Below are 27,523 nucleotides of genomic sequence, written 5' to 3'. Positions count from 1 at the left end.
ATACACTGTCAAATTTAGTATTCATAAAATTGTCATTGCCCCTTAAAAATAACTGGTTGGTTTTTCTCACTTCAAAAAAAAAAAAAAAAAAAACCCTCATCATATGCACAGTAATTTGCCAGAAATCATATTTTAGCTAAATAATTTACACATAACAAAATGTTTAAATCACAACTCTGTGTGTGTGTGTGAGAGAGAGAGAAATGGGATGATGTAATGCATATTAAAATGTCCAATGCATTGTGGAAGATGAAGGACTCTAAAAATAAGAGGTGTAGGACCTCTTACTCTTTAAAAAGACCTGCTTTCTGTTCTCTCACAACTAAACAGCGTGTCTCAGTTGTTCCTCATATAATTTATACTTCCCCAAAATTGGAGCACTCATTCACTTTGATATGTTGGTTCTTCTAGTTATCTACCATTCTATTTCTGATTGAAAAATAGAAATTTTTGTCCCTAATAAAAGAAATTGGTGAAAAATATAGGGGCATTGTCAACCTCTCTAAACTCATATACATTTAAGGGAAACACAGAAACTAAAATCCCTTTAGATGTTCTTAGAATATATGAGAGGGCTGGTTCCTGGGTCTAAAAAGACAATATATAATGTTCAGATAATCGACATTCTCATTCAAAGCCTGTCCCCTACTGTCCTGTAGGAGACCCAAACTCTGAGGCATTCGCACTGTGCTAAACACTTCCTCTATCTCTCCTTCCTACCTACAACCTAAGGTTATGTGGGTTATAACAGGGCAGGCTATTTGCTACAGCTTCGTGGCCCAGAAAAATTCTTTGTTGTACTGAACTACATCACAGGATGGAAGCAGAGTATCTGGGTGTAACAGAATGGCAGAGGGCATGCTGGAATGGGAAGGCTCAATCAGAGCACCAGGAATTTACCCTCAGGGCAGTCAATATATGGTGAAGGAAAGAGAGTAGAGAGAGAAGAGCTAGAGGAAGCCAAAAGCTTTTGAGTTAGGATCCTAAATCCTTGTCCTTTCATGTATCATTGTCTTGGAATAGTACTGATTGAATAATATATGAGAGAAATAGCAGAGACTTTTTTTTGAGCCTGAAAGAACATTAGTGTGGACATTGGTGGTCTTCAGAAATGTTGATGAATTCAATACTTTCTATGAACCATATGATTTTTACTCTCAAATGCCAGTGGAAGCCATTCAATTCACTGAGAAAAAGTATAGGTAATGAATAATCATCTACTCAATTTAAAAGTAAATCACATAGAGAGAGCTTTGGGTTAATATTTTGATCCTTGCCTCCACTCTTCCCCAGAAGTTTGCATTACATTAAGAAAGCTACTTTATGGCTTTTAATTTTTTTCATATGAAAATGGACATAAGTCCTAGCTTGTGTGGCTCAGTGGATTGAGCACTGGCCTGTGGACTGAAAGGTTGATGGTTTGATTCCCAGTCAGGGCACATGCCTGGGCTGCAGGCCAGGTCCCCAGAGGGGCATGAGAGAGGCAACCGATTGCTGTTCCTCTCACATATGTTTCTCTCCCTCTCTTTTGTCCTCCTTTCCCCTTTCTAAAAATAAATAAATAAAGCCCTGGCTTCTGTGGCTCAGTGGATTGAGCATCGGCCTGCGAAGCAAGTGTCGCTGGTTCAATTCCCAGTCAGGGCACATTATGAGGTTGCACGTCAGGTCCCCAGATGGGGGCGCGAGTGAGAGGCAACCACACAGTGATGTTTTTCTCCCTCTTTTTCTCCTTTCCCCTCTCTCTAAAAATAAAATAAATAAACAAACAAGTAAATTTAATAAATAAATAAATAAAATCTTTAATAATAATAGTTAAATAAAAAGAAAATGGAAATAAATTAGGCTAGGTCCTGAAGTCTTAATATTCAGTTTCCCAAGCCTAATATGGACCACCTGACCCCAGATGAAATTTTCGGCAATATTAACTAACTATAAAGTATAAACTACTATTATGGCAATAGCAGCTATTTTGGCTGCTGCTCCTTCTGTGTGACTGATTGCTTTCTAAGTGCCATATTAACAGTCTTGGATCATTGCCCAATTTAATTTTAATGCAATAGATTATATTAATGTGAGCTCTTCACATTTATTTTTATTAAAACTATATCATGAAAAAAGAACATAGTTATAAATCAAGTTGCATATTCTTCAAGTATGCTTCAAGTATGAGTCATGTCTGGTTCTCACAGGGTAATCTTGAACTTTCTTCAGCTCACCTTTATCATACATTTAAAAATTCCTGGGGCCCTCACACATCTGAGAGTTCTGATCATGTGACTTTCTAACTAAAAACTTAGACCTCTACAATTCTATGATTTATTCCATGATCTATACAGTTTCATTTTTTTACCCAAAACAGTAATATAAAGGTGAGTCTCTAAATGTACTCCTATATAATCAATTATATGTTTAAATTGTTTTAAAGATTTCTTTACTTTTCTCCTTTTTACATAGGAATTTACTTATTGACAATGGCAGGAAAAATTGTAGAGAAGTTAGATGTTCTAAATGAGCATGCAAAGATACTTTTGGCCAGAAGAATAAAGGTTTGTGAAATAAAAGCTAAAATTTAATTTAATTATTAAAAGGTTGTCATTTCAAATGTGAATGATTATTTTACTTTTTAGTTATTATGAAGATATACATTAATTTTTAAAAAATAAATAAGTATATTAGTTGAAAAAATAATCTATTCAAGTAGATACTATAAAGAATTAATTACATATAAGGTAACTTTTAGATGGTTGCCTTATTAGGTTATGATGTAGTTAAACTGTGTAAGATTTTTTAAAAATCCTGGGCAGTGAAATAGTAAATGTGACTGCACCTATTGTTCTTACTAATATGTTAAACATATTAAAAATGATTTACTTGGTTTATTAAAAAGAAGAAAGTATTTAGTGTAGTTACCAAACTAGAAATCATTTAAGTTCATAGAAATTTATTAAAGTAAAAAGGTAAGACTCCTATGAAATTCAATAAATAAAGGATAATAAAGAAAAATAAATAAACAATAAGAATATAGTCTTCGAAAACCAGCTTTTTGGCACATATGAGCAATTTAATTTGATTATGCAAAGACTTGCAAGATAATATAACAGTGTGAATAAAGCAAGCATAGATCAGAGCATGCAAACAGAAATCATGGAAGACACCACAGAGAGGAACTCAAGTGAATGAACATATTTGTGAAGGTGGAGTGCCCTTTATTTGCTTTTTTAATGACCGAAAAAGGAGATAATATGTAAACCACTTTGAAAATTGCTTTTTAACTTTTTTAAAACTTTTTTTATTTTGAAATAATTATAGACTTATAGGAAGTTACAGAAACAGTATAAAAAATCGCATGTGCCTTCCATCCAGTTACTCCCATTGGGGACGCCTTATATAGTGCTGTATCTTGACTGTGGTGCTGGTTACACACGTCTGTAATGGGATAAAATGGTACAATATCAAAACCAGTACAAGTCACAACTGATATTGACAACACTGGTTTTCTACTGTTAATCAGACTACAGGCTTTACTCAGTTTTCGCCGTCTTTAACCTGCATTCATTTGGCCATTGGTATGTTTAGTTTTATGCAATTTTATCAAGATACAGCACGTTTCCATCACCATAAAAGAACTCCTTCGTGTTACTTCTTTGTATTTGTACCCGTGCCCGCACCTCATTCCCCACTTCTGTCCCTCGCAATGGCTAATCTGTTCTCCATCTCTGTAGTAATTTTGCAATTTTGAGAATGTTATGTAAATGGAATCTTCCAGTATGTAATATTTTGACATTGATTTTTCACTAAGCATAATGCCCTTGAGGTCCATCTAAGATCTTACAGGAATCAATAGCTTTATTATCATAAATAATACATAAATTTTATTGCTGAGTAGTATTCCATAATATGAATATACTTTTTCAGTCACTCACCCATTGAAGGACATTTAGATTGTTTGCAGTATCTTGCTTTTAAAAATAAAACTGCTAAAAAATAAGACAAAAAAGTTGCTCTGAATATTTTTGTACAGTTTTTTGAATAAACATTTCTCTGACGATAATGCCCAGGACTGTGATTGCTGGTGCAATCTCTGTCTCTTAAACTCAGCAAGGTCAAGGCCAAAAGGTTTGGTTCAAGTTTCCCCTCCTTGTGCCTCAGCCCGGAAACTGCCTTCCAGAAGTAAGCTGGGCTACAGGAGGGTTTACCTCATTTGTTTCCCTTCTCTCAGAGATTGTGGTCCTGCTCTGCTTGTTTTCTAATACCTGCTTACAGTTGTTTTTATATATTTTGTCTGGTTTTCTAGTTATTTGAAGCAGGAAGGCAGTTCCCATAGTACTTAATCTAACATTATTAGCAGAAGCAAAATTTCCCACATCCTTTGACTTGCTTTCAAATTTTTAATTTTTTTATTCCTCTATTCTGTGCTCTGAGAAGAGTTTTTGAGAAGATTTTTGGCTCTTTAACTCACCCTTTAGATATACCTTTGTTCCTATTTGGTCCATCTATGTAAATATTTGAACAAAGTTCTCTTTTGATTGCTTTTTTAACTCTAGAACTGGCCCCTGCTACTAGACAAATGGTGTGATTCACCATATCCGTGCTAAGACTGGAGAAACTGGCCTGCTGTGGTTCCAGGAACTCTGTGTATCAATATTGTCTTTGCTAAAGATATAGGTTGTTCTTACTCCTGAATTTTAGAATTAGGAGGGACCCTTCATTATTATCTAGTCTAACACCCTCATTTCATAAATAGGAAAAGAGCAACTCAGACCACAGAGCAATGGCATAAAATAGTTGGTATACAAGGCCCCCAACTTTCAATCTAGCCACTATTGACTAATTGACTACCATATAAATTATGTATTCATGTGTGTGTATAAAGTAAGGTTAATTTTGTCCTTTCACACAGGATTTTCCTTATATGAAAAGTATTCTTTTTTTGGCTTTGTTGCAGAAAAACAGTCTTCAGAGTTGCATAAAGAAAAAGACTTCTGTTATACCTCTAACATTTGATTTTCAGTTGGTATCTGAAGAGGCTATTATTGCTAAATCCACATCTATGACAGTATCAAAGAGCACAGAAGACAAGTCACATGGTATTAAAAAAACAAAAAGGTAACCCTCATAACTACTTCAAACTTTCAATTTGGAGTTTTAAAGCATTACTTTAGATTTGTCTTAGATTATGCAATCTATATTAAATGTCAGCTTTGTCAAACATAGGTATATTTCATAATGGTTATAAGTTATGCTAGATAAGCATTCAGAATACCCTTGTTTACAAAATATTTATTATAATCTGGTGCATGCTAATTACAGATAGTAATTATAATTCTGTACTTCTAAAGAAAGACTTTTCTTGAGCTGTATTATATTACTGAAAATTAGTGTCAGGATTTATTTCAAACTGTAACCAATGTACTACTGTCCACCGATGGTTGTCGGCACAAATTCAGTGCCAACAGCAATCTCCAATTTGCGGTGCAGTGAAGAAAGAAAGTTTATTCAGTACAAATAACTCAATTGTGATACAGCACAGCTATGAGAACAGCAAGACTGTGGACCAGCTCAATAGCATTATAGCTCAATTATGAAGAAGCATAGCCGTGAAACAGTGAGGTGGCCCTGGGGTGGGGCCTCTTTCTGGCTAGACAGCTCTCCTCTGCTCTGCCCTGCTCCACTTGTTCTTCTTCACTCTGGTTCTGCAAGACATCTTCAGTGTTTCAGCTCCAGCTTGGGAAACAGTCTTCAGGCTCTGGGGGAAAGGGAAAGTGCAGTCTCAGAACCAGAGGGGAGCTGACTTAATAGAGACAAGTCGCTACCCCTGGTCTCTAATTGGTCTGTCCTCATGCAAATGAAGGTGCCAAATCCTCAAAGTTCTTTTGGTCCAAAAGGTACTATCTTGATTGGTCAGATGGAGCTGCTCTGACTGGTCAGTGAGGATGCTGATGGGGATTTAACTGCAGCTCTGATTGGACAGGGAAAGACCAGTCCTGTTGGTTGAAATACAATTCCAGGAACTCCTTTGTAAGGGCTGCTCAGATGGCAGAAACACAGTGCAAGTGGGCAGTTCAGTGCAGACTTCTCCTTGTATGTACAATTTGCATGAAAGGCCCCTGTGTAGAAACAGCCAGTTTGCTCTGTTTTTAAAAATTTGAGCCCAGTTAGCCACCAGCAGCTCTTCTTAGTAATTATCTTCTTTTCTTTTTTTTCAGTTTTATTTTATTGATTACACTATCACATTTGTCCCAGTTTTTGCCCCATGGTCCCACTCCACTCCACCCCCCACTCCCTCAGGCAGTCCCCACACCATTGTTCATGTCCATGGGTCATGCGTATACCTTCTTTGGCTACTCCATTTCCTGTACTGTACTTTATATCCCCGTGGCTATTCTGTAACAGTCTATCTGTACTTCTTAATCCCCTCACCTCTTCACCCATTCCCCCACAGTCCCTCCCGTCTGGCAACCATCAAAACGCTCTCCAAATCCATGATTCTGTCTCTGTTCTTCTTGTTTGCTTAGTTTGTTTTTAGTCAATTGTTGATAGATATGTATTTATTGCCATTTTATTGTTCATAGTTTTGATCTTCTTTTTCTTAAATAAATCCCTTCCACATTTCATAAATAATGATTTAGTGGTGATGAACTCTTTTAGTTTTTTATTCTTGTCTGGGAAGCTCTTTATCTGCCCTTCAATTCTAAATAATATCTTTGCTGGATAGAGCAATCTTGCCTGTAGGTCCCTGCTTTTCATGACTTTGAATATTTCTTCTATAAGTATTTATTAAGTGACTGTTGTACTCTGGATATACAACAGCAACAGGGAAATATGCCTGTGTGTTAAAATTCAGTGCATGGGGGAGGGAAGTTCAAACAAGTGAATAGGCAAACACCAGTTGCTACAGAGAGATTTCTAATGGGGGGATCAGGAACAGTTTTCTAGAGGAGACGGCGCCTCAGGTGAGACCTAGAGAGTTAGTGAAGAGGCAACAAGATTTAAAAGAGGAAAATATGTTCTAGGCCAAGGCAACAATATAAACAGAGGGCCAGACAGAGGCAAAAGAAAACCCAGTTAATTTGAGGAACCAAAAGTAGTTCAGTGTTGCTGGACTTGAATGGGATACAGGGTAGAGACCGGAGAGGGCGCTAAAGAAGTGAGGCTAAAGAGGTAAGTAAAGACCAGATCACCAAAGGCCAGGAAAAAACTTTGGATAATCTCCCAAACCAGTAAGGAGCCACTGCAGGCTTTAAAGAGAGCAGTGCATATTCTAATTTGGATTTTAGAAATATTATTAAACAGCAAATGAGATCATTAAAAATTATGAGGCTTTATCAGAAAACCTGACCTTTTACTAAATTCCTATTATCTCCAGAAACTGCCTCTTCCAGGAAGCAACTCAATCTGCACTGAGTCTTTTTCTAGTCATAAGAGAATGATTGCTTAAGTAACAGCATAAGGCAGAAAGTTTCTATTTTCATGTCAATAGTGATATGCTGGTTACAGTAGTTTAATTGTGTAGACTCAGTTGCTCACTCTTGAGATGCAGCTCCTGACTTCTAAGCTATGTTAATTATAACTAAGATACGAGTCTCCACCAATGCTCACAAAACCTCACTGCAACACTGAACCAAAATGTCAGATCTAATTCACACCACTTTCCAAGTTTTTGATTCAGTAGGTCTGGGCTGGGGCCTGATAATTTGCATGTTTAGTAAGTTTCCTGGTAATGCTGACGTTGCTGCTCCTGGTACCACCTTTGAGGCATTGCTCTAGCTTATGTCCCACTCTGATCATGCTGCCTAATGCCATCATCTGTTCCCTCCTCTTCCTTAGCTTGCTGAACATCATAGCAACACTCATCCTGCCCCGGGTTATTTGTAGCTGAGCTTTGCTTTCAGAACAGTAATTTCCAACCCAACTGCACATTAGTGTTACCTGAGGACCTTTAAAATAATTGTATTCTACTTTAATTGGTTTGGAGTGGGACCCAGGCATTACTATTTTTAAGATCTCCCAGATGATTTTTATATAAAGTTAGGATTGAAAACCATTAAAATCCTTTGTCAGTTACTCCCAGAGACATCTTTTCTATGTTATCATTTAAGCTCAAGATTTCTGCATTTTTCTTGGATAAATGGCAACTGATAAAGGTGATGGCTTTTATTACCTGGAAATATCTTCCTAGGATTACTTCCCTGATGAGCAAAAGTTTTATAATCATTCAAAAATATCTCTCAGCTTTGCTTTTAATTTGTATATAGTCCTTAATATTTCTCAGTAAACACCAAACATACTCTTCTCTGCAACTCCTTGTAATTGGATCTTTTACAAAAGAGCTGTACTCTTTTTAACAAAAGTTCCTTTAAAAAATACCTATAATTTAAAAATTTTAGGCTTCTGGTCCAGATGGAGGCACAGGTAAATATGGCTCACCTCCTTGCACAACCACAGCAAAAATTACAACTAAACTAAAAAGCAACTATCACCCAGAATCATCAGAAAATTGAGCTGTATAGAGGTCTGACAACCAAGTAATTAAAGAAGTCACATTCATCCAGACAGGTAGTGGGGGCAGAGGCACAGAGACATGGGAGATGTGGAATGGGTGATCTCACACCCATGTGTGGTGGACAAAAATCAGGAGGGGCACCTTGGGAACACGGGATCCCAGCCCCACACCAGACCACTCAGCCCAGGGTTCTACTGCCAGGAAGATAAGTCCCTATAACTTCAGGGTGTAAAAAAATAGTGAGGTTTGGGGCAGCAGAAGAAACTGTCGGGTTCTCAGGCATTTCCTCTTAAAAGGCCCACAATAGACTTAGGACTTCTGCAGACTCACTCTCTCTGGGCACCAGAACCAGGGCAGCAGCTGGAAGGGCACCAGTGGGGTATGGGGAGAAACTGAAGTTTCTGGCATCAGGGTGAGTGGCACGGAACAGTTTTACTCCTGGACAAAGCTCCAGAGGCCAGAAGGCTGCTATTATGCCATTTCTGAGCCCTTCCCCACACAGAGTCACAGAGCAGTAACATCATATCAGAGTCTCCATCAACTGACTTCACATGGGTTGCACTGCCCTGGTGATTACCTAAGGATCTGCCCCATCCAGCTTACAGTGTGCTTTTCTATAATAGTCCATGCTACCAAGATAGGGAGTCAAAGCAGCTCTACCTCATACATAGAAACAAACACAGGGGGCTGCCAAAATGAGGAGACAAAGAAATATGCCCCAAATGAAAGAACAGAACAAAACTCCAGGGAAGAACTAAACAAAATGGAGATAAGCAATTGATCAGATTCAGAGTTCAAAACAGTGGTTATTAGGATGCTCAAAAAGCTCGTTGAGTACTTCAATAACATAAAAAAGACCCAGGCAGAAATGAAGGTTACACAATGTGAAATAAAGAAAAATTTATAGGGAACCAACAGTGGAGGGGATGAAGCTGAGAATCAAGTCAACAATTTGGAACATAAGGAAGAAAAAAAAACCATTCAATCAGAAAAGCAAGAAAAAGAAAAAGAAAAAAGAATCCAAAAAACAAGGATAGGCTAAGGAACCTCAGGGACAACTTCAAATGTGCCAATATTTGAATCATAGTGGTGCCAGAAGGAGAAGAGAAAGAGCAAGAAATTGAAAACTTACTTGAAAAAATAATGAAAGAAAACTTCCCTAATTTGGCAAAAGAAATAGACATACAAGTCCAGGAAGCACAGAGTCCCAAACAAGACACCAAGAGTACCACACCAAGACACATCATAAGTAAAATACCAAAGGTTAAAGACAAAGAGAGAATCTTAAAAGCAGTAAGAGAAAACCAGACAGTTACTTACAAAGTGGTTTCCATAAGACTGGCAGTTGATTTCTCAAAAGAAACTTAGCATTCTGTAAGTGACTGGCAACTATTAAAAGTGATGAAAAGCAAGGACCTGTAACCCTTATTACTCTATCCAGCAAAGCTATAATTGAGAATGGAAGGGCAGATGAAGTGTTTCCCAGACAAGGTAAAGCTAAAGGAGTTCATCATCACCAAGTCATTATTATATGAAATGTTAAAGGGACTTGTTTAAGAAAAAGAAGATGAAAATTATGAACATTAAAATGGCAATAAATTCACCACTATCAACAATTGAATCTAAAAAACAAAATAAGCAAACAAGCATAACAGAAACAGAATCATAGATAATGGAGATTAGTTGGAGGGTTATCAGTTGGGAGGGGGAAGGAGGAGAATGGGGGAAAAGGTGCAGGGATTAAGAAGCATAATTGGTAGGTACAGAATAGACAGGAGGATGTTAAGAACAATATAAGAAATGGAGTAGCTAAGGAACTAATATTCATGTCCCATGGACATGAACTAAGGGAGGGATTGCTGGAGGGAATGGAGGGTACCAGTTGAAGGGGGACAAAAAGGGAAAAATTGGGACAACTGTAATAGCGTAATCAATAAAATATATTTCAAGAAATAGAAAGGCAAAAGAACATTTTTAAGAGAGATAAAGTGATTTCATTAGCTAAGCATTCAGTACTGAATTATCATGTGAAAATGGCAATTTTACCAGATATAAAGTAGTAAGACATAGAAAATAAGTTAGAGGCAAGTAAAGACCTGTTTTATATTTAATAGAGGCTTCTCATTAGAAGAATTTTTTTCCTAAAATATATATTCACTCTGAGACCTGTCAACATATTCCTTTTAGAAATATTTTCATGATAGAAGGATAAACTTACACACAGAAAACATAATTAAACATGAATATAGAATAGAGTGGCAGGCTATAGTGTAATTTAATTGGTCAGATTCCTTCTTCCTTTAGTTCAGTACATGTCTTAAACTCTGAGTGACGTTAGCCTGGCATAGAGATTAAGAAGATGGCATTTATAGACCAGTTGCAAGTTTGTATCCTAGCATTACTTCTTAGTAGCTGTGACCTTGGACAAATTATTTAACCTCTTTGTGCCTCAGTCTCCTCATCTTTTACAGTGGGGATAATAATAGTATGTATCCCATAGAGTTGTTGTCTGAGTTAAATGGATTAATATATGCAAAGAGCTTAAAACTGCCCATACAGTAGGCCCTCAGAACAATAGACATTGATTTCTCTATGACTTAAGGGAGTTACACTTGCCAATACCTGGGGGGAAGAATATTACAGGCAGAGGGAATAGCCAAGGGCCAAGGTCCTTAAGATGGAGCTTCAGTTCCTTTTCTTAAACCAAACAGCCTGAAATCTACTGTGCCTCCACGTGGAGGTGAGGGGTGAATGGAGTGCACAGAGAGATGGCTTGGAGGAACATTCAATGCAAATTTCTTTACTTAGAAATATGAGATTGGGGGGAAATTTTTCTGTCTTGCAGTAAGAATATTAAATTTTATTTCAGTTTGGCAGGACACAATTGAAGGGAAATGACAATCACATTTATATTTCATAGGTGTCACCATGGTGGTTGGGGGCAAGAGTGATAGTGGTAAGAGCAGACAGAAGGTTAGAGGTATACAGTAGTTCAGATAAGAGATGAAGGGTCTTGGACTAGGGTGAAAGTAGTAAGGGAAGAAGTGGTTGGATTTGGAATGTATTTTAAAGAAAGATCTAGTGAGATTTGCTGACAGATTGGGAATGGGGAATGAGAGAAAGAAATGAAAGATGACTGCAGAGTTTTTGGCCTAAGCCCCCGGTTGGATGGAGATGGGGAAGGCTGGATAAGAAGGTAAAAGCAAGAATTTGGTTTTGAATATGTTAAGTTTCAGGTGGCTATAATATATCTAAATGCAGAAATCACATAGCAGTTGGATATATAAATCTGGCGCTCAAAGAAGAGTTTGGGGTCTAGACTATACATCTGGGGACATAAGCCTATAGGTAATATTTAAAGGCGTGGTATGAAATTTAGAGGTCAGAAATAGCATGAATTATATACCATTAAGTTTCTTACATACCATTAATAATTAAACAATTTTGTGGAGAAAAATTCCTGTTTACAGACATGAATGCTGTGATCTGGTATCTGAACTGATCTAAGTCCACGTTCCATCACTTTGACTCAAGTCTAGCAATGTCCCCAGTATTTCATTTAACAATTTTCCAGCATATTTTTCTGAAAGGGTTAATTAGCTCCTGAACAATAGTTCCCTGAGGTACCATCAATTTTATGACAATAACAGTTTCCTGTCTCTCTACTTCAAATAAATATCACTAATATTTTCATCTCCTGCTTAATCAGCCCCAGTCTTTTACACTTTGTACTATAATATATTACTATAACAACACCCAGATCTTTATAACTGGGACTTCACCACATTTTTCCAAGTTAGTTTTTAGATTGGTTTTATAAATTTTCTGATTAATTGCATTAATTTTATTTCTTCCAGGTATATCTCCTTCAAAAATGAGCCTGAACCTAGAAAGAGTAATTTTGAAAAGTTAAATTTAAGACCACACTTTGTGCCAAGAAGTATAAGAAGTCAAGAAAGCAAGTCAATAGGTAATGCTTTATATAATGTATTTATTCCTCCTTTGATTTATTAATGCATGTTTTTATTATATACTTTAGTATTTATTAATTTGTATGTTAAAGTTTCTTGATAAATTGATGTCTCTGTTGAAAACATTTGCTTTAAAATATGTGGGTTATAACTGCAGTGTGAAAGATTTTAGTGAGCTATAAAAAATTACTTAAGAGGAAGAGATGTTAAATATCAGAATGAATAATTTATATAATTCAAAAATTAGGAATATATTTTTATGTTTACTTATTTTTGTGGAAGGAAAATGTCTGAGTTTCCTTTCAGTTTAACCCTAAGAGTTCCCCTGTTATTGTTCTTTTTTAAAAAATCAATCAAGTATGGACATCTTGTTTAATAGAATCTTACTTTATAGGAATATTAATTTCTGTAGCTTAAAATAACCCTTGATATCTGGTAGAGTAAGTCCTCCCACTTTGTTCTTCAAGAGTAGTGTGTCTATTTTCTCTTTTCCATTATGATTTTTCTTTGACCCATTGGTTATTTAGAAGTATATGTCTTAATTCAAAATATAGAAGACTTTTCTAATTATCTTTATTCTATTGCTTTTTAGCACGCACTATAGTTTCAGTTGTGTAATTAATTAACACTTGCATTATTTATTACCCATTACATGGTCAATTGTTATAAATGTTCCTTGTGTGCTTCAAAATAATATATATTCTGCAGTTGCTCAGTGCAGTGTTATATATATGTCTTTTAGGACAAATTTGTACATTGTGTTTTTTTATGTCTTCTATACTCTTACTGAGTTTTCTGCCTGTTTGTTCTGTCAATTACTGATAAATTTTAGACTTATTTATCTTATTTGTAGCATTGTTCATTTTTGCTCTATGGATTTTTAATATAGTTTAGGCCATGTTAATAATTGCATAAAACTTTAGAATTATTATATATTTAGTGAATCAAACTTTTTTCATTATAAAGTTATTTTCATCTCATCCAATATTACAGTAGTTACACAACTTTCTTTTGGCTAGCACTTTTATGGTATATCTTTTACCATTTTATTACTACCTTTCTGTAACACTATGATCTAGATTCATCTCTTATCAACATCAAGTTGCTAGATTTTAAAATCTACTGTGGTAATCTTTGTCTTTGAAATGAAGCATTTAGTCCATTTATCTTAATATAATTAGCAAAATCTTTAGATTTAAATCTGCAATCTTATTTTGTTTTCCTAGCTCTCTTGTTGACTCAGTGTTTCTTTTTCTCTCCTCTTATGTCTTCTTTAAGATTTTATTGTATTTTTAAATTTTTTTAAAAAGAGGATTTATTTATTTATTTTGATTTGCAGGCTGGTGTTCAATCCACCGAGCCACACCAGCCCGGGCTTAAGATTTAATTTTAAAAAATTTAAACTTTTCTCCTTTAGTAATTTGGAAATTATATAATCTCTTTCTCTTTAAATTATTATGCTAGAAATTACAATATGCATCCTTTCAAAATCTAATGTTACAATAGACAATAAAAGTATCTTAGAACATTGTAATTATTTTACTTCCATACTAAGTTTTATATTATTGCTAAAATGCAAAGTCTCATTTAGATATCATCTAAATAAAATATAGAGGAGAGTTGATGTATGATCCATCCTGAAGCAGAATTTGTCTCCAGCTGCTAACCAGTGAAACTAAGCAAATTATGTGCTTCCAAAATATAAAGCTGGGACAACATAGGATAGACATTGTCATTTTAAAAGGGAGAAATAGAAACAAAGTAAGGCGTGACAGGTCTCAACCAAGTCTAAAACTTAGTAAGGCAAACTTCATGGGATCTTAAGGCTCAAGGCTAATCCTCCTTGGCTTGATGCTTTCTCTTCTGGACCCACTGGGGCAGAGGTCCTGCCACCACACCTCTGCAAGGTGGAGTCACAACCCCCCACCCCAGAACTCTGCTAGGCAGGGGTCCCATTTCTACAACTTTGCCCAGTGAGAGTCATGCCCCCAAGCCTTCAGGCTGCCCACCTAAGACTTTGGGTGGAAGCTATCAGGCCTGTTGCAACTGAGACAGTGGCCTCCACTTCTGAAACTGAAGAGGCAGCCTTGATTGTAAGTAATCAAAAGTTATATTCTGTTAATAGAAATTCACTTTTAAAGCAAATTATTCTAGAATATATTTAGCTCTAAAAATGTAAAAGCAATTCTATGTAAGCAAATAAGATGATCAAACTACATTTCTAAAATGTTTACTACATGTAGAGAAAATAGTTCATTGAATAAAATTAAAAGTAGTCTAATAGCAAGAAATTATCATTTATGTTTGGATTTGTTTCTTTAGAACCAGTAGAAGAAAATTTAAAATCAAGATCTAATAGATCTTTTCTTTATCTTAAGGATACAGATGAGGTAGGTTTAATTTGTGTGCTTAGAATTACTTAACAGCAATTCAGATTAACCCAAATGATTTTATATATGCTTCTACTGACCCCCAAATCAAATGGATTTTAGGACTCAAAAGTGTAAGATTTTAAAGTGATTTTACCTCTGATACTGTGGAAAACTTTACATATGGAGATAATAGAGAAATTAATTTGTTATTTGTTAGACAGTACAATAAAAATTATTTATTGAATATTATGAGGCCTAGAAGTTATCATAAAGTTGGTTAAAACAGGGCATCATAAACTATACATACGTAAGTTAAATATTTTTTTCAATTTAAAATACAAAAATATAAATCTATTTGCTAATATTTTAATGTGTAGTCAAGACCTTTCTTGAGCATGCTATCGTTATTTAAATAATATAATTACAATAACAACCTATTGAGTCTTGATGATCAATTGAGCAGAGGTTCGTAGACATACTGAAAAGTAGCTGACTAGCATTGAGCATTCAGCATGCCTTGGATATCATTCAGTAGGTTTTATCTAGGATACGAAAGAGAAAAATTAATGCAGAGAATCAGCAAAAAAAAGTCATTTAAGAGAATCTCTTAGATATCAATATATTTATTATTAACCTTGCCAGTATGGATAATGGAACATGAATAAATACATACTTTGGAACATAATTAATAACATGCTATAATTTTGTTGCATATTCCTGCTTTTTATAATTTTTAAAAATATTGACAGGATCCACTGCCCAGAATATTAATTTTGTCCTCAACCACATGGTTTATTTGGGTTCATGTTTACTAAAAATTTCCCAAGAAATATTGTAACATAACATTAAGTTTACTTATTATAATAAATTCACTAGCATATTATATAAAACATATAACATTTTAATTTTTAAAAACATACAAATTAAAGTATGCATATAATTTAAAAAATTAAATAATACAGAAAGACTAATAAAAGGCCTTCTATACTTTCTGCTCCATTTTTTTTCTGCAGCAACCATGTCTAACCTTTTTGGGTTTCAAGTCCACTTATGAATAACTTTATAGTTCTAAGAAATGAGCTCCTACTACTGTTTTTTTTATTTATCAACTTTAAAATTTAATACTGAAGAATCAATAAAAGAGATTTGAATTAGTTTATTTACGCTGTTTTACATCTCACCTCTCTCCCTCTTTACTGGGAAACTACTTTTTTGCTTCTATTGCTAACATTTTTTTTAAAGTTATTCATTTGTTTATTTACTTTATTATTTTTAGAGAGAGGGGAAAAGGGAAAGAGAGGGAGAGAAACATCAATGTGCAGTTGCCTCTCACGCGCCCCCAACTGGGGACCTGATGTGCAACCTAGTCATGTGCCCTGACTGGGAATCAAACCGCGACACTTGACTCGCAGGCCGATGCTCAATCCACTGAGCCACAGCAGCCAGGGCTTGTTGCTAACTTTTGTACCTTGAAATAATATATCTAAAATTGTTTTCTATCAACTTTAACCACTAAATTCTGATTCTTAGTTATATAAGATGAATCTTAGCAGTCTTATTCTTTTCTCCATTCCTTTTTCCATAGGTCAAACATATCTTTACTGTCACAATTTTGAGGTCAATGATTACATTCTATCTGCAACTCTGATTCAGCCCTTATGTTTTGTCTGTAAGTTAATTCTAAAACTCCAAAATTCTATTAAGAGCATTTATGTTATTACAACATCGTAAATATTCATTGTAGAACAAAGTAATGTGCTAAGATTATGTTTCTTCTCAATGGATACAATGTAAAAAAAAAAAAAGGCTCTCTTTTCTTATTCCTCATCAGTTACTCAAAAATGATGCCATACATTAGTTTTCCCCATATTTAAACCCTTTCTGTGTGTCTTGTATCATTTTCTGAAGTTTCTAATTGCCTTTTCTTCCCTTGTTTAAAATTTACACCCTCAATAACCTAATGAAATAAGTACTATTATTACTCCTATTTTATAGATGAGAAAAAAGGGGGCGTAAAGAAGATAAGCAACTTGACTAAAATCAAATTATGTGACAAAACCAGGAAGAACACAGCAGTCTCACTCATGCTCTTTACCTCTAAATATGCAGCCTCCAAAAAAAAAAAGGAAAGCATGTAGCTTAAATGGAATCCATTCCAGTCTTCTTAGAAGAATCGTTCATGAAGTCCAGTGACTACTTGTTTTAAATTTGACCCATTAAGCCTTTCTGCAACTGTCACTGGGTCATCCACTGCTGGTTTTGTTTCTAGAGTCTAGTATCCCCTGTCTTATTTTTTCTCGTATTTCATCTTGGTTTTCCTAGAATACATCATTAGGAAATTTCCCTAGAAATGGTATACAGATGTCTAGGAGTGTATTTTTTTTCTATATACTTGATTGATAATTGGCTGAGTAGAATTATAGGATCAAAATCATTTTTTCTCTAAACTTTGAAGACATTGCCCCATTGTCCTATACCATTCAATATTGCTGTTGATAAGTTCTTAGTCTTTTGTAAGTAATCTTATTATTTTCTCTGGCAACTTTTAGCTTCTTCTCTTTATCAGTGCTATTTTGAAATCTCTTGAGGATATGACTAAGAGGTAATTTTACTTCAGTTTATTTGGTTATGTGCTCATTAGACCCTACCCTAAAGCCAAATATCTTTCTTTGGGTCTAAAATATGTGTTTATATTATTTTTTCTTATTTCTTTTCTCCTATTTTATCTGATTGTTAATAGATTGATTCTCCATATTGCTTTCCTCTATTTTCATCTCTTTAAAATTTTGCCCTTTATTATGTAAAATTTCCGTAACTTTTTCTTCTGATCTTTTCACTACATTTTTGTTCAGTAATTATATTTTAAATTTTTTATTGGTCTTTGTTAATTTAATTCCTTTACATCAAATCCTGCTACATTTTTTTCCACAAATTTTTCTGAGGATATTAGAATTTATTTTCTCTTTTTTAGTATATTTTATTGATTATGTTATTACAGTTGTCCCCCTATCCCCCTCTATGCCTGGTACCCCCCTTTCCTCCAGCAATCCTCTACCCCTTAGTTCATGTCTGTAAGTTGTGCATCTAAGTTTTTTGGCTTCTCCATTTCCTAGACTATTCTTAACATCCTCTTGTCTATTTTGTACCTATCAGTTATGCTTCTTAATCCCTGCACCACTTCCCCCTCCCAGCTGATAACCCTCCAAATGATGTTCATACCTAGGATTCTGTTCCTGTTTTGGTTGTTTGCATAGTTTGTTTGTTTGTTTGTTTAGATTCAGTTGTTGATAGTTGTGAATTTGTTGCCTTTTTAATGTTCATAGTTTTGATCTTCTTTTTTCTCTTAAGTAAGTCCCTTTAACATTTCATAGAATAATGCTTTGGTGATGATGAACTCCTTTAGCTTTACCTTGTCTGGAAAGCACTTTCTCTGTCCTTCTATTCTAAATGATAGCTTTGCTGGATAGAATAATCTAGGTTATAAGTCCTTGCTTTTCATTACTTTGAATAGTTTGTGCTAGAAGGTCTAGCCTGCAAAGTTTCTTTTGAGAAATCAGTTGGTAGTCTTATGGGTACTTCTCTATAGGTTATTCTCTGCTTTTCTCTTGCTGCTTTTAAAATTCTCTCTTTATGTTTAACCTTTGGCATATTAATTATGATGTATCTTGGTGTGGTCCTCTTTGGGTCCAACTTGTCTGGGACTTTCTGTGCTTCCTGGACTTGATGCCCACTTCCTTTGCCAAATCAGGGAAATCTCCTTTCATTATTTTTTCAAATAAGTTTTTGATTTCTAGCTCTTTCTCTTTTCCTCTTGTCATGGCTATGATTCAGATGTTGGTACATTAAAGTTGTCCCAGAGGTTCATAAGCTTCTCCTCGATATATTTTTGCATTCTTGTTTCTTCTTTCTGTTCTGGTTGAATCATTATTTCTTCCTTTTGTTCCAAATTGTTAATTAGACTCCTGGCTTCCTTCCCTTCACTGTTAGTATATTTTTCTTTATTTCACTTTGTGTAACCTTCATTTCTTCCTTTATTTTTTTGCCATACTCAGTGAGTTCTCTGAGCATACTTATCACCAGTGTTTTGAACTCTGCATCTGATAGGTTGGCTATCTGTTTCATTTAGTTCTTTTTCTGGAGTTTTGTCATGTTCTTTCATTTGAGCCATATTGCTTTGTCTCCTCAATTTGGCAGCCTCCCTGTGTTTGTTTCTGTATATTGGATAGAGCTGCTTTGACTCCCCATAACAGTCACATGTAAATTGTGTGAGGTGAAACCTTAGGTAATTGCCAGGGTGGGACAACCCACTTCACCACTTTATGGCTCTGTGTGGGGGGAGGGCTCAGAGAGGTGACTGTGCCGTTGTCTAACTTCTGGCTGTTTGCCCAGCACTCACCTCTTTTCCAGTCACTTCACCCCCCCCCCACTCCTCGTATGTGACTGGCACCCTTCCAACTGTTGCCCTGGTGTTGAATCCCAGAATGGGTGGGTTTGTGTATATTTTAAGACTGTGTGGGCCCTTTAAGCAGAGTTTCTTGAGGGTCTGGCAGTTTCTTCTGCTGCCCCAACCCCCACTAGTTTTTATAGCCAGAAGTTATGGGGAGCTATCTACCCGGTGCAGGACCCCTGGGCTGAGTGGTCTGGCCTGGGGCTGGGATCACTACCTCCCAAGGTATGCCTCCTGATTTTTATCCACCACATGTGAATATGGGACCATTCCAACATCACCGCCACCTTTCTATGCCACTCTGTGTCTCCTTGCCTCTCTGCCCTGTCTCTGCCCCTCCTATCTGTCTGGATGAATGTGGCTTCTTTAAATTCTTGATTGTTGGACATCTATATGTTCAATTTTCTGACAGTTCTAGTTGTTATTTGTTTTGAGATATAGTTGTAATTATTTTTGTGGTTGTGCAAGGAAGTAAAGTGTGTCTACTTAAGTAGAATTTATTTTCTTAAGTTACTTTTTGCTTTTTTGAATTACCTGTTTCTTCTGGTATCCATGTTCTTTTTGTTTATCATGGCATATATCTTTGGACTGGCTGATTTTTTTTATCATATCTGGTAAATTTTCATTTGTTCATATTTAAATATGAGAACATGGGTTAATTGTTTTTATGAAACAAATAAGTCTCTTTCCACATTGAAAGCTGCTTAGTGTATATGGCAGAGTTTCCAACCAGGTAGCTTTACTGTAGTGCAAGAAAGCAGAGACAGCTGATTGCCTGGTAGTCATCTTTCCAAGTGTTAACATGAAAAATGTTTCACTCTGAGAAGCTATCTACACACTAGCAGGAGTTTTATTAGGAGAAGGGCACTTATTTTAGCTTGGGATTAATGAAATACCATTTTCTACAACTCTGTCTGTGAAATAAGGTAACTGGGAGATGGGAGAAAGTAGAAATGGGTCAGAAATTCCATAGACAGATTTACGGTTAACCTGTCTCTTCATAACTTTGTCTCAATCCCACAATCAGTATCTGCCAGTTCTAAGCTTGGAGTTTCATCATAAAGTGGAAAGAAAACATGATATAATTTTAGTTGCTCCACTACTGTACTTAAAGATTCAATTAACTTTCTGTCTTTTAGAAATCTGAAATCTCTCATGAACTGTTCTCTCTCTCTCTACCTATCTCATCCCACCTTCACACACATACACACACACACACACACACACACACACACACATATCCCTCCCTGTTCTCTTTCTACTGAAGTCCCATTTTCTATGGATAAGCCCTGTCCAAGTCATGGTTTTAACGTAAAAAAAAAAAAACACCGAGTCATGATTATCTAAAAATGCTGAGTCATGGTTACCTATAACACTGAGTCACAGTTACCAAAAAAAACGCCGAATCATTACCTAACAACGCTGAGTCGTTGTTACCTAAAAATACCAAGTCATTGCATGTACTCTCTAAGAAAGCTCAGTACCAAGTGCACTACATACCTTATCTTACTTGTTATCATTAACTGGTAATTATAACATCATTATTTATAAAAAAATTAATAACTTGAAAATAATACCATTTTTGTAGAATAATCATGATTAAGAGATAAAAAATAGCTTAAAGCTCTTTTGTCAACCCAAAAGACATGTAGATGTTAATTATAACATATTGTTAAAAAACAAGACAACAGGCCCAAAATTGAGTTGCTTATGTTAAGCCCCATGCCACTGAACCAGACTTAATTACAGTTTTGGCTCTCCCAGAAATGGAACCTTAAACCAGTAATTAGGAATCACTTGATAAGCATTTGTTAGGGAATCTGCCTGACTAACCCTTGTCATCCCCTAAAGGAAAGTAAGTAACTTGGCAATGACCAAACTGTGTTTCTGCTACTGTGGAGTTATAGGTTTTGTTTTTTTTAAATTTTAATTAACTTTATTGAGGTAACACTGGTTAATATGGAGTCATCAATTTCCCCCCCTTTATTTCTATGTTCTCTTCATCCTTGGGTTAGCCTTAAAATAAGCTGATGTCTACCATGCAATCTAGCATGAGTTTCCACGGGCATGCCCTCCCGGTCTATAGAGGAAATATATATATATTTAATATTACTTTTATCTTTTATTTATTGTTTTTAAAGAGGGAGAGAGAGAGAGACATTGATGTATTGTTCTACTTATTTATGCATTCATTGGTTGGTTCTTGTATGTGCCCTGATCAGAGACAGAACCTGTAACCTTGGCATATCTGAACAAAGCTCTAACCAACTGAACTACCTGGCCAGGGTCGAGGAAATATTTCTTAAGGCAGGGAAATATGAGTGTTGCTCCTTATGTTAAAAAAAAAAAAAAAAGACTCTTCTCTTTGGTAGTGCATTTCACGTTTCCACTTGGCAATGTCCATGAGCCAGGAGGAGGGAACATGCCATATAATTTTCCAATGCCTTCTGGGTCTCCTTAGTAACAGATGAGTAGCAAGTGGCAGAGGTTACCATCAATTCAGTGTGGACCATCTGTCAAAAACTGCAGTGCGTTCCACAGATACATTTTGATAAAGGAGGTGAGCCTAACTTCTCTGCATCAGAAAACATGGTGTTATTGGGAACTTTGGGGCATGATTTCAGTCCTTACCTCTGTCCTGATTGCATCATGTTTTTGGCTCTTCTTCACTGCTAATAACGTGTACTGAATACTGAATACCATCGGGAGAAATGTTAACTTAAACCAGAATTGTAAACTATAGAACCCAGGCAGGTAACATATAAATGGGAAAAGGCAGCAGGTGTAATACAACAGTGTGTGGTGGGCACTATGGTGATCTGAAAGGAAGCAGCTATTCATCTTAAGAGAAGAGTTGCCATGTAGAAATAATTGCATTGCTGAGCCATCTGAATTTTTTAAGAGTAAGAGAAGAGAAATCCAAATTTTATTTGGATGAAATCTCTAGAATACTGAATACTGGTTCAAATTTTTAAAAACATTGTGTAGGTCAAACAAAACTCCACTGCCTACCAGATCTAGCCCTTGCAATGCCACTTGTGATCTCTGCTTTAAACCTGTTTATAGCTCAGCTCAAATGGGAAGACATCTGCCTAATGAGACAATGCTGGTGGGGAGATTAGGAATAGTGGAGAAGTAGCAGAGGACTAGCTGGGGGGAAATCCAACCTGCATGTCCACACAGGCCTGAACAGTGAGCAAATCCCAGGATTTCATATGTGGGAATGGGTTCAACAGCCTCTAATTCCAAAAGTAGAAATATGGGAATAATTAGTGGCAAAAGAGACTAAGAAAGGTGGCTAAAGAGGCTAAGAAAAGTGAAATGTGAGTGCAGATACCTCAAGATCTAAGCCAGGGACGTTGCAATGGACTGGATGTTTGCATTTGCCCCACTACCCATCCAAATTCATTTGTCGAAGCCCATATCCTCAATGTGATGGTTATTTGAAGGTGGGGCCTTTGGCAGGTAATTGGATTTAGATGAGGTCATGGGGGTGGAGCCCCCATGATGGGATTGGTACCCTTATGAGCATAGGCAAATATTAAAATTTCTATAGATTTGTTTCCTTCTCCATAAAGCAATTATAACACTCATCTCCTAGTATATCTTTTTAGAATTAAATGAACATTATATTTTAAAGTACCTAAAGAACTAGACAGCTATTAGTTAGCATAATTAGACATTCTAAATACAAATCATCACGTTAAATTATCAATATACACATGGAAAGAAATAATTTTTAAAACAGTTTTTCTTTTTGTTTTTCCTGATGTTTAGGTAGAATACGCTAAGCCCTTACATGATCTATGTTCACAGCATAGACAAGGATATAGAACATTGGGTTCTACAGTCTCTTCTATACCCAACCTTAAGTCTAATGCTTATGAGAAGGAAAAAGATGCTGTTTTATTTACAGGTATACACATTGTGTGTTTACACTAAAATAACTGAAAATTAACTACATCTAACTTTTAGACATAACATTAAGAAAACCTTTCACCAAGGCTATCAGAATCTGGTCATACTTCCATATTATTTCACTACTGGATAACATCTGAAGACTCTCTATTGAAAAATGATAAGGACTAGATTGCTTAGAATGGAATATATGCTTTGAAAAGCCTTTTATAATCTCTTCACCCAGACTGATTCTAGTCATAATGAACAGTCTGTTACAACTGCTCTATGATTTGATCCATTCTGTTCTCCATCTGATAGATTCATATTCATCTTTAATTACTGGGACACTTTTAGCAGCAATTGAAAGAAAATCTGATTACATGTGGCTTAAACAATACAATATTTATAGTCTCAAATAATAAGTCCCTAGGCAAAGCAATGCCAGGCTGATTATTTCAGAGGTTGAATGATGCCATCAAATATCCACTTCTTCCATCTTTCCTCAACTGTCTTACCAAGTAACTTGTCCTCTTAGCCTTGTTGTATAGTACAGTGACTACTAGTTAAGATAAATTTTATGAGTAATTATCACCGAAAGAGAAAAGCTCTTTGGTCCCTTTGTAAAAATGAAGAAAATATTCCCCAAAGCCCTCCAGCAGACTTCCTTTTGTGTCTCTTTAGCTAGAATATCTTCATGCACCCATATCTAAACCAATAAGTCATGATCGGCATACAGTATATCAGTTTTTCTAGCTTTTAATATGACCCACAGTAAGAACTACTTTTTATATTACATCCTAATATATATGTGGAGCAGAAGATTCAGCTTCATGGAACCCTAATTTTTTGTCTTTCTCTCTGTAAGTTGAACTTGATTGTGTTTTTTAAATTTTTTGTACAGTTATTACTAAAGATTCATATGATGCACTCTATTCTATTTCATCTTTTAAAATGCTGGTCAGGAGATGCTAAATTGATCTAGTGTTTAAATTAATGAGTTGTGGATCACATTTAGAAAAGCATAGGCTTAGATCATTCAAAATTCACTCCCTTGAGTTAAGAAGGAGCCCAGCCTCACTTGAAGGACATACTTGCTTGGAGGAAAGTAAGGGCAGAGTTCCGTTCACAAAGAAAGGGGAAAAAGAACTGTTTAATAGGCATTCATTTTTTTAACACTTTATTCTTTAAGATTCCACTTAAGTGTCACATCTTCTCCAAAGTGTTCCCTGATATCAGTGACAGGCTGGTCTACTCTTTTAGCAAAGCAAAATTTCCTTGATAAAATTTCTTGGGTCTCTCTACAGAAGAGGCATTATATTTCTTTTATCCAAGTCCCAAGCTAAGACTCCTGGGGAAGTTGGCAATGTAAATAGAAAAAGAAGAAAAATTTATTAAATTAAAACTAGAACATTGTCCCAAACTCAGATAACATTTGTTATATTTTACAATATGAAGTAGTTTGAAAGACGATGCCAGAAGTTGGTGCACAATTCTATCCTGGTTTGACTTAGTTCCTGTCTACCCAGTTGGCAGTGGCAAGGATTGATTTTTAGTTTCTTTTCACAAGCCAGGTAACTGCAACCCAGCCCCTTGTTTCAAGCAGTGGACCTGTCTTTTCCACTTGCCTTTCCCATTTGTACAAATGGTATCTACACAGTCGCTGAGGCCGAAAACCTAGAAATCATTCCGTATTTCCTTTTTTCCCTTATACCACATATTCAATCCACCAGTAAGGACAGCTGGCCCTATCTCTGAAATATAACCTGAAGCCCTCCATCTGCTCTGCTACAGTCCTTGTCTAATCCACCGATATGTCTTATCTGCAACACCTCAGCAGCCTTCGTGTTGGTGATTCCATCACCACTGTTGCCATCCACCTTCCTCCTTACCTCCACAGACTGTCCATCTCTGAGCAGATGGCATGATCTTTCTAAAGAACAAATCAAACTACTTTATTAGTCCATTTTAAACTCTTCAGATGATCTCTATTATAACCTGAATAATATCTTAACTCTTCTCTGTGGCTGATGTGGTCCTATATGATTTGGGCTCTGCCATCTGTCTCATCTTATCTTACTCCACTTTCACCCTCATTCACTTCACTCCATCAACACTGGCCTTTTGGTCCCTTCAGATTCCAAGCTGGTTTCACAGAGACCTTTACACTTACTCTTTCCTCTGCCTAGTAGGCTGTTCCTCAGCTCTTCACCTGGCTGCCTCCATCTCTTCCTCACATTCTTTAGAGAGGTCTTCAATAGCCAACCTAGGTGAAGTACCATGTTTATATTTTTTCACAATACCTACAAGTAGTTGAAATTATTTTATACATTTGTTTTGACCAATTCACTTATTTATTGACTATTTCCTCCCTGTAGAACAGAGCTTCCCAACCAATATACCGTGGTAACCTGTTGTACTCGGAGGGTTATATGTGTGCTGAAATATTAATCCTCTAACCTTCAACACTGCTGGGTTGACCCTAATGTAGCCTAGATACAGGTGCACTCAAGTGTTTATCCTGGTGTCCTATGCAAAAGATAGTAATTAAAATGTTTTCTATGATGTGGAAAAAGTTGGGTAGCACTGCACTACAATACAAACTACTTGAGGACAAGAAAAAAAGCTGAATTTATTGCTAATAGCACGTATGTCTGGGGAGACTTTTAAGAAGGTAGAAAAATGCTGGATTGGCTTCCAAGCATATCTGGAAGAGTTCAACCTTGGACACTTTCTTTATGCCAACTGGCCAGATCTATTTAACATTTGCTAACTAACCTCCCTCCATACCAAGAGTGTTTAACCATTTAAGGCTTCCTACTGGCTAATAAGACTTTACATATTGGAGATATTTGTAAATTTGGGAATACTTTTCTTCCACAAAATCTTCAGGACTAGTTTTATGTTTATCTGTCTTAGCTAAACATTAGTCTTGATAGTATGATTAGATCCAGGATAGTCTCTTCCAGTTCTATCTTGTTCACTTAAGAAGGTTTTACTGAGTAGCTACTACAGATCAGGCAATATACCAGGTGTTTTGTATATGTTATTTTATACTGTAAAATATATTTTATATAAGATATTTTCTAAATGCCATAGTATATATGTGCCTTTTATAAAAAGTCTTCTATAATTTCAGCTCAAACTGAAAAAAAACCTAAGGAATCATTTGATTTGGTTGGTCACTTAGAAGATTATGTAAATAAAAGGTAATTTATTTAAAATTTTTAACTATTTTATTCTCTTCAATGATGTTTCTAATAGGAAGAGTTCTGCCTTTTATTTTCTAGTAGACCAGAATAAATTTATTCTGGCTTATTACTATTTAGGCCATACTACAATCTAATGACTGATCCTAGACTGTTTAACTAGTCAACATTACATTTGAACCTTGAACATATGTTCTATCCAATGCAAGTTTATATTCAAATGGAGAGAAAGACATGGAAAAATGAATGGAGAGAATACCATAGTGTTTTTTTGTAGTAGAGACATAAATTTAATTACGCTACAACCTGAATTTAAGAAATGTAGTTTTTTACTTTTGAATAAAGTTGTAATCTTTTTCATGAGATTCTCAAACTCTGTAATGAAAAAAAATCATATTAACCTGGTGTGCTTTAAAATTTGTTTGAGGTAGTAACATGTAGTTGTTTTAGGTTTATCTCAGTCCTCTTTCCTTCTGAGATGGACTTTGTGACATTGAGGAAAGGCACTTGACCAAGAGTCTTTGTCAATATCCTTGTACTGCTGGTCTCATTCCTAGGTTTTCTGTGACCACTGCTATCTGTGGTTCGTGTACGTGTGGTATGTTCTCTCTGAATTTAGATAGGGTTCACTCTTAACTGACATTAGTACAGTAGGACTCTCTGAGTCTCTGCCGTGTCCTTTGTCTGCCTGCTCTTAGACTACCCAACACTTATGCCAAGCTTTTGCTATGGATTACCTCACCCTTGCAATGCAAGCCTCTTGGCAAACCTAAACTTACTGACCATGTCACATGTGAACCAAGGGAGATCTGGAATGAAAATTATATCCTCTCTGTCTAAGCACTTTTCTCCCAGAATCTCAACAAAAGATGTAGAAATACCTCTCTACCTTGGGTGTTCTCCTCAACCCACATAATATTTCTTCTTCCACTCAGAACCAGAGACACACAGATTATTGTCTTGCTTCCACTACTACATTTGCTGTCCCCCCTGCCAAACCAGGCAGGAATGTATGTTTTTCCAGGCTGAAAGTCTATAGCAGAGGGTTTGAGGGAGATGTTGGCAGTGACTTTGAGGAATGGGCGAGGCAGACAGAAACTGACAAGCCAAAGTCAGCCCCGTAG

The 27,523-nt window shown here is 35.9% G+C and overlaps 1 protein-coding gene across 1 annotated transcript; it reads left to right on the top strand.

Moving 5' to 3' along the window:
- The first annotated feature begins 2,471 nt into the window (after positions 1-2,471).
- CUNH1orf141 (chromosome unknown C1orf141 homolog) lies at positions 2,472-27,523 on the top strand. The gene is made up of 7 exons (XM_090268277.1): positions 2,472-2,546; positions 4,946-5,106; positions 12,361-12,473; positions 14,797-14,864; positions 23,071-23,209; positions 26,330-26,399; positions 27,424-27,523. The coding sequence occupies exons 1-7, from the start codon at positions 2,472-2,474 to the stop codon at positions 27,521-27,523; spliced, it is 726 nt and encodes a 241-aa protein (XP_090124403.1).

The sequence above is a fragment of the Furipterus horrens genome, unplaced genomic scaffold (assembly GCF_987537825.1).
Source record: "Furipterus horrens unplaced genomic scaffold, mFurHor1.1.pri manual_scaffold_3, whole genome shotgun sequence".
Classification (NCBI taxonomy): Eukaryota; Metazoa; Chordata; class Mammalia; order Chiroptera; family Furipteridae; genus Furipterus; species Furipterus horrens.
The sequence above is the reverse complement of the archived record's forward strand: the minus strand, read 5'-3'. Positions and strand labels throughout refer to the sequence as shown.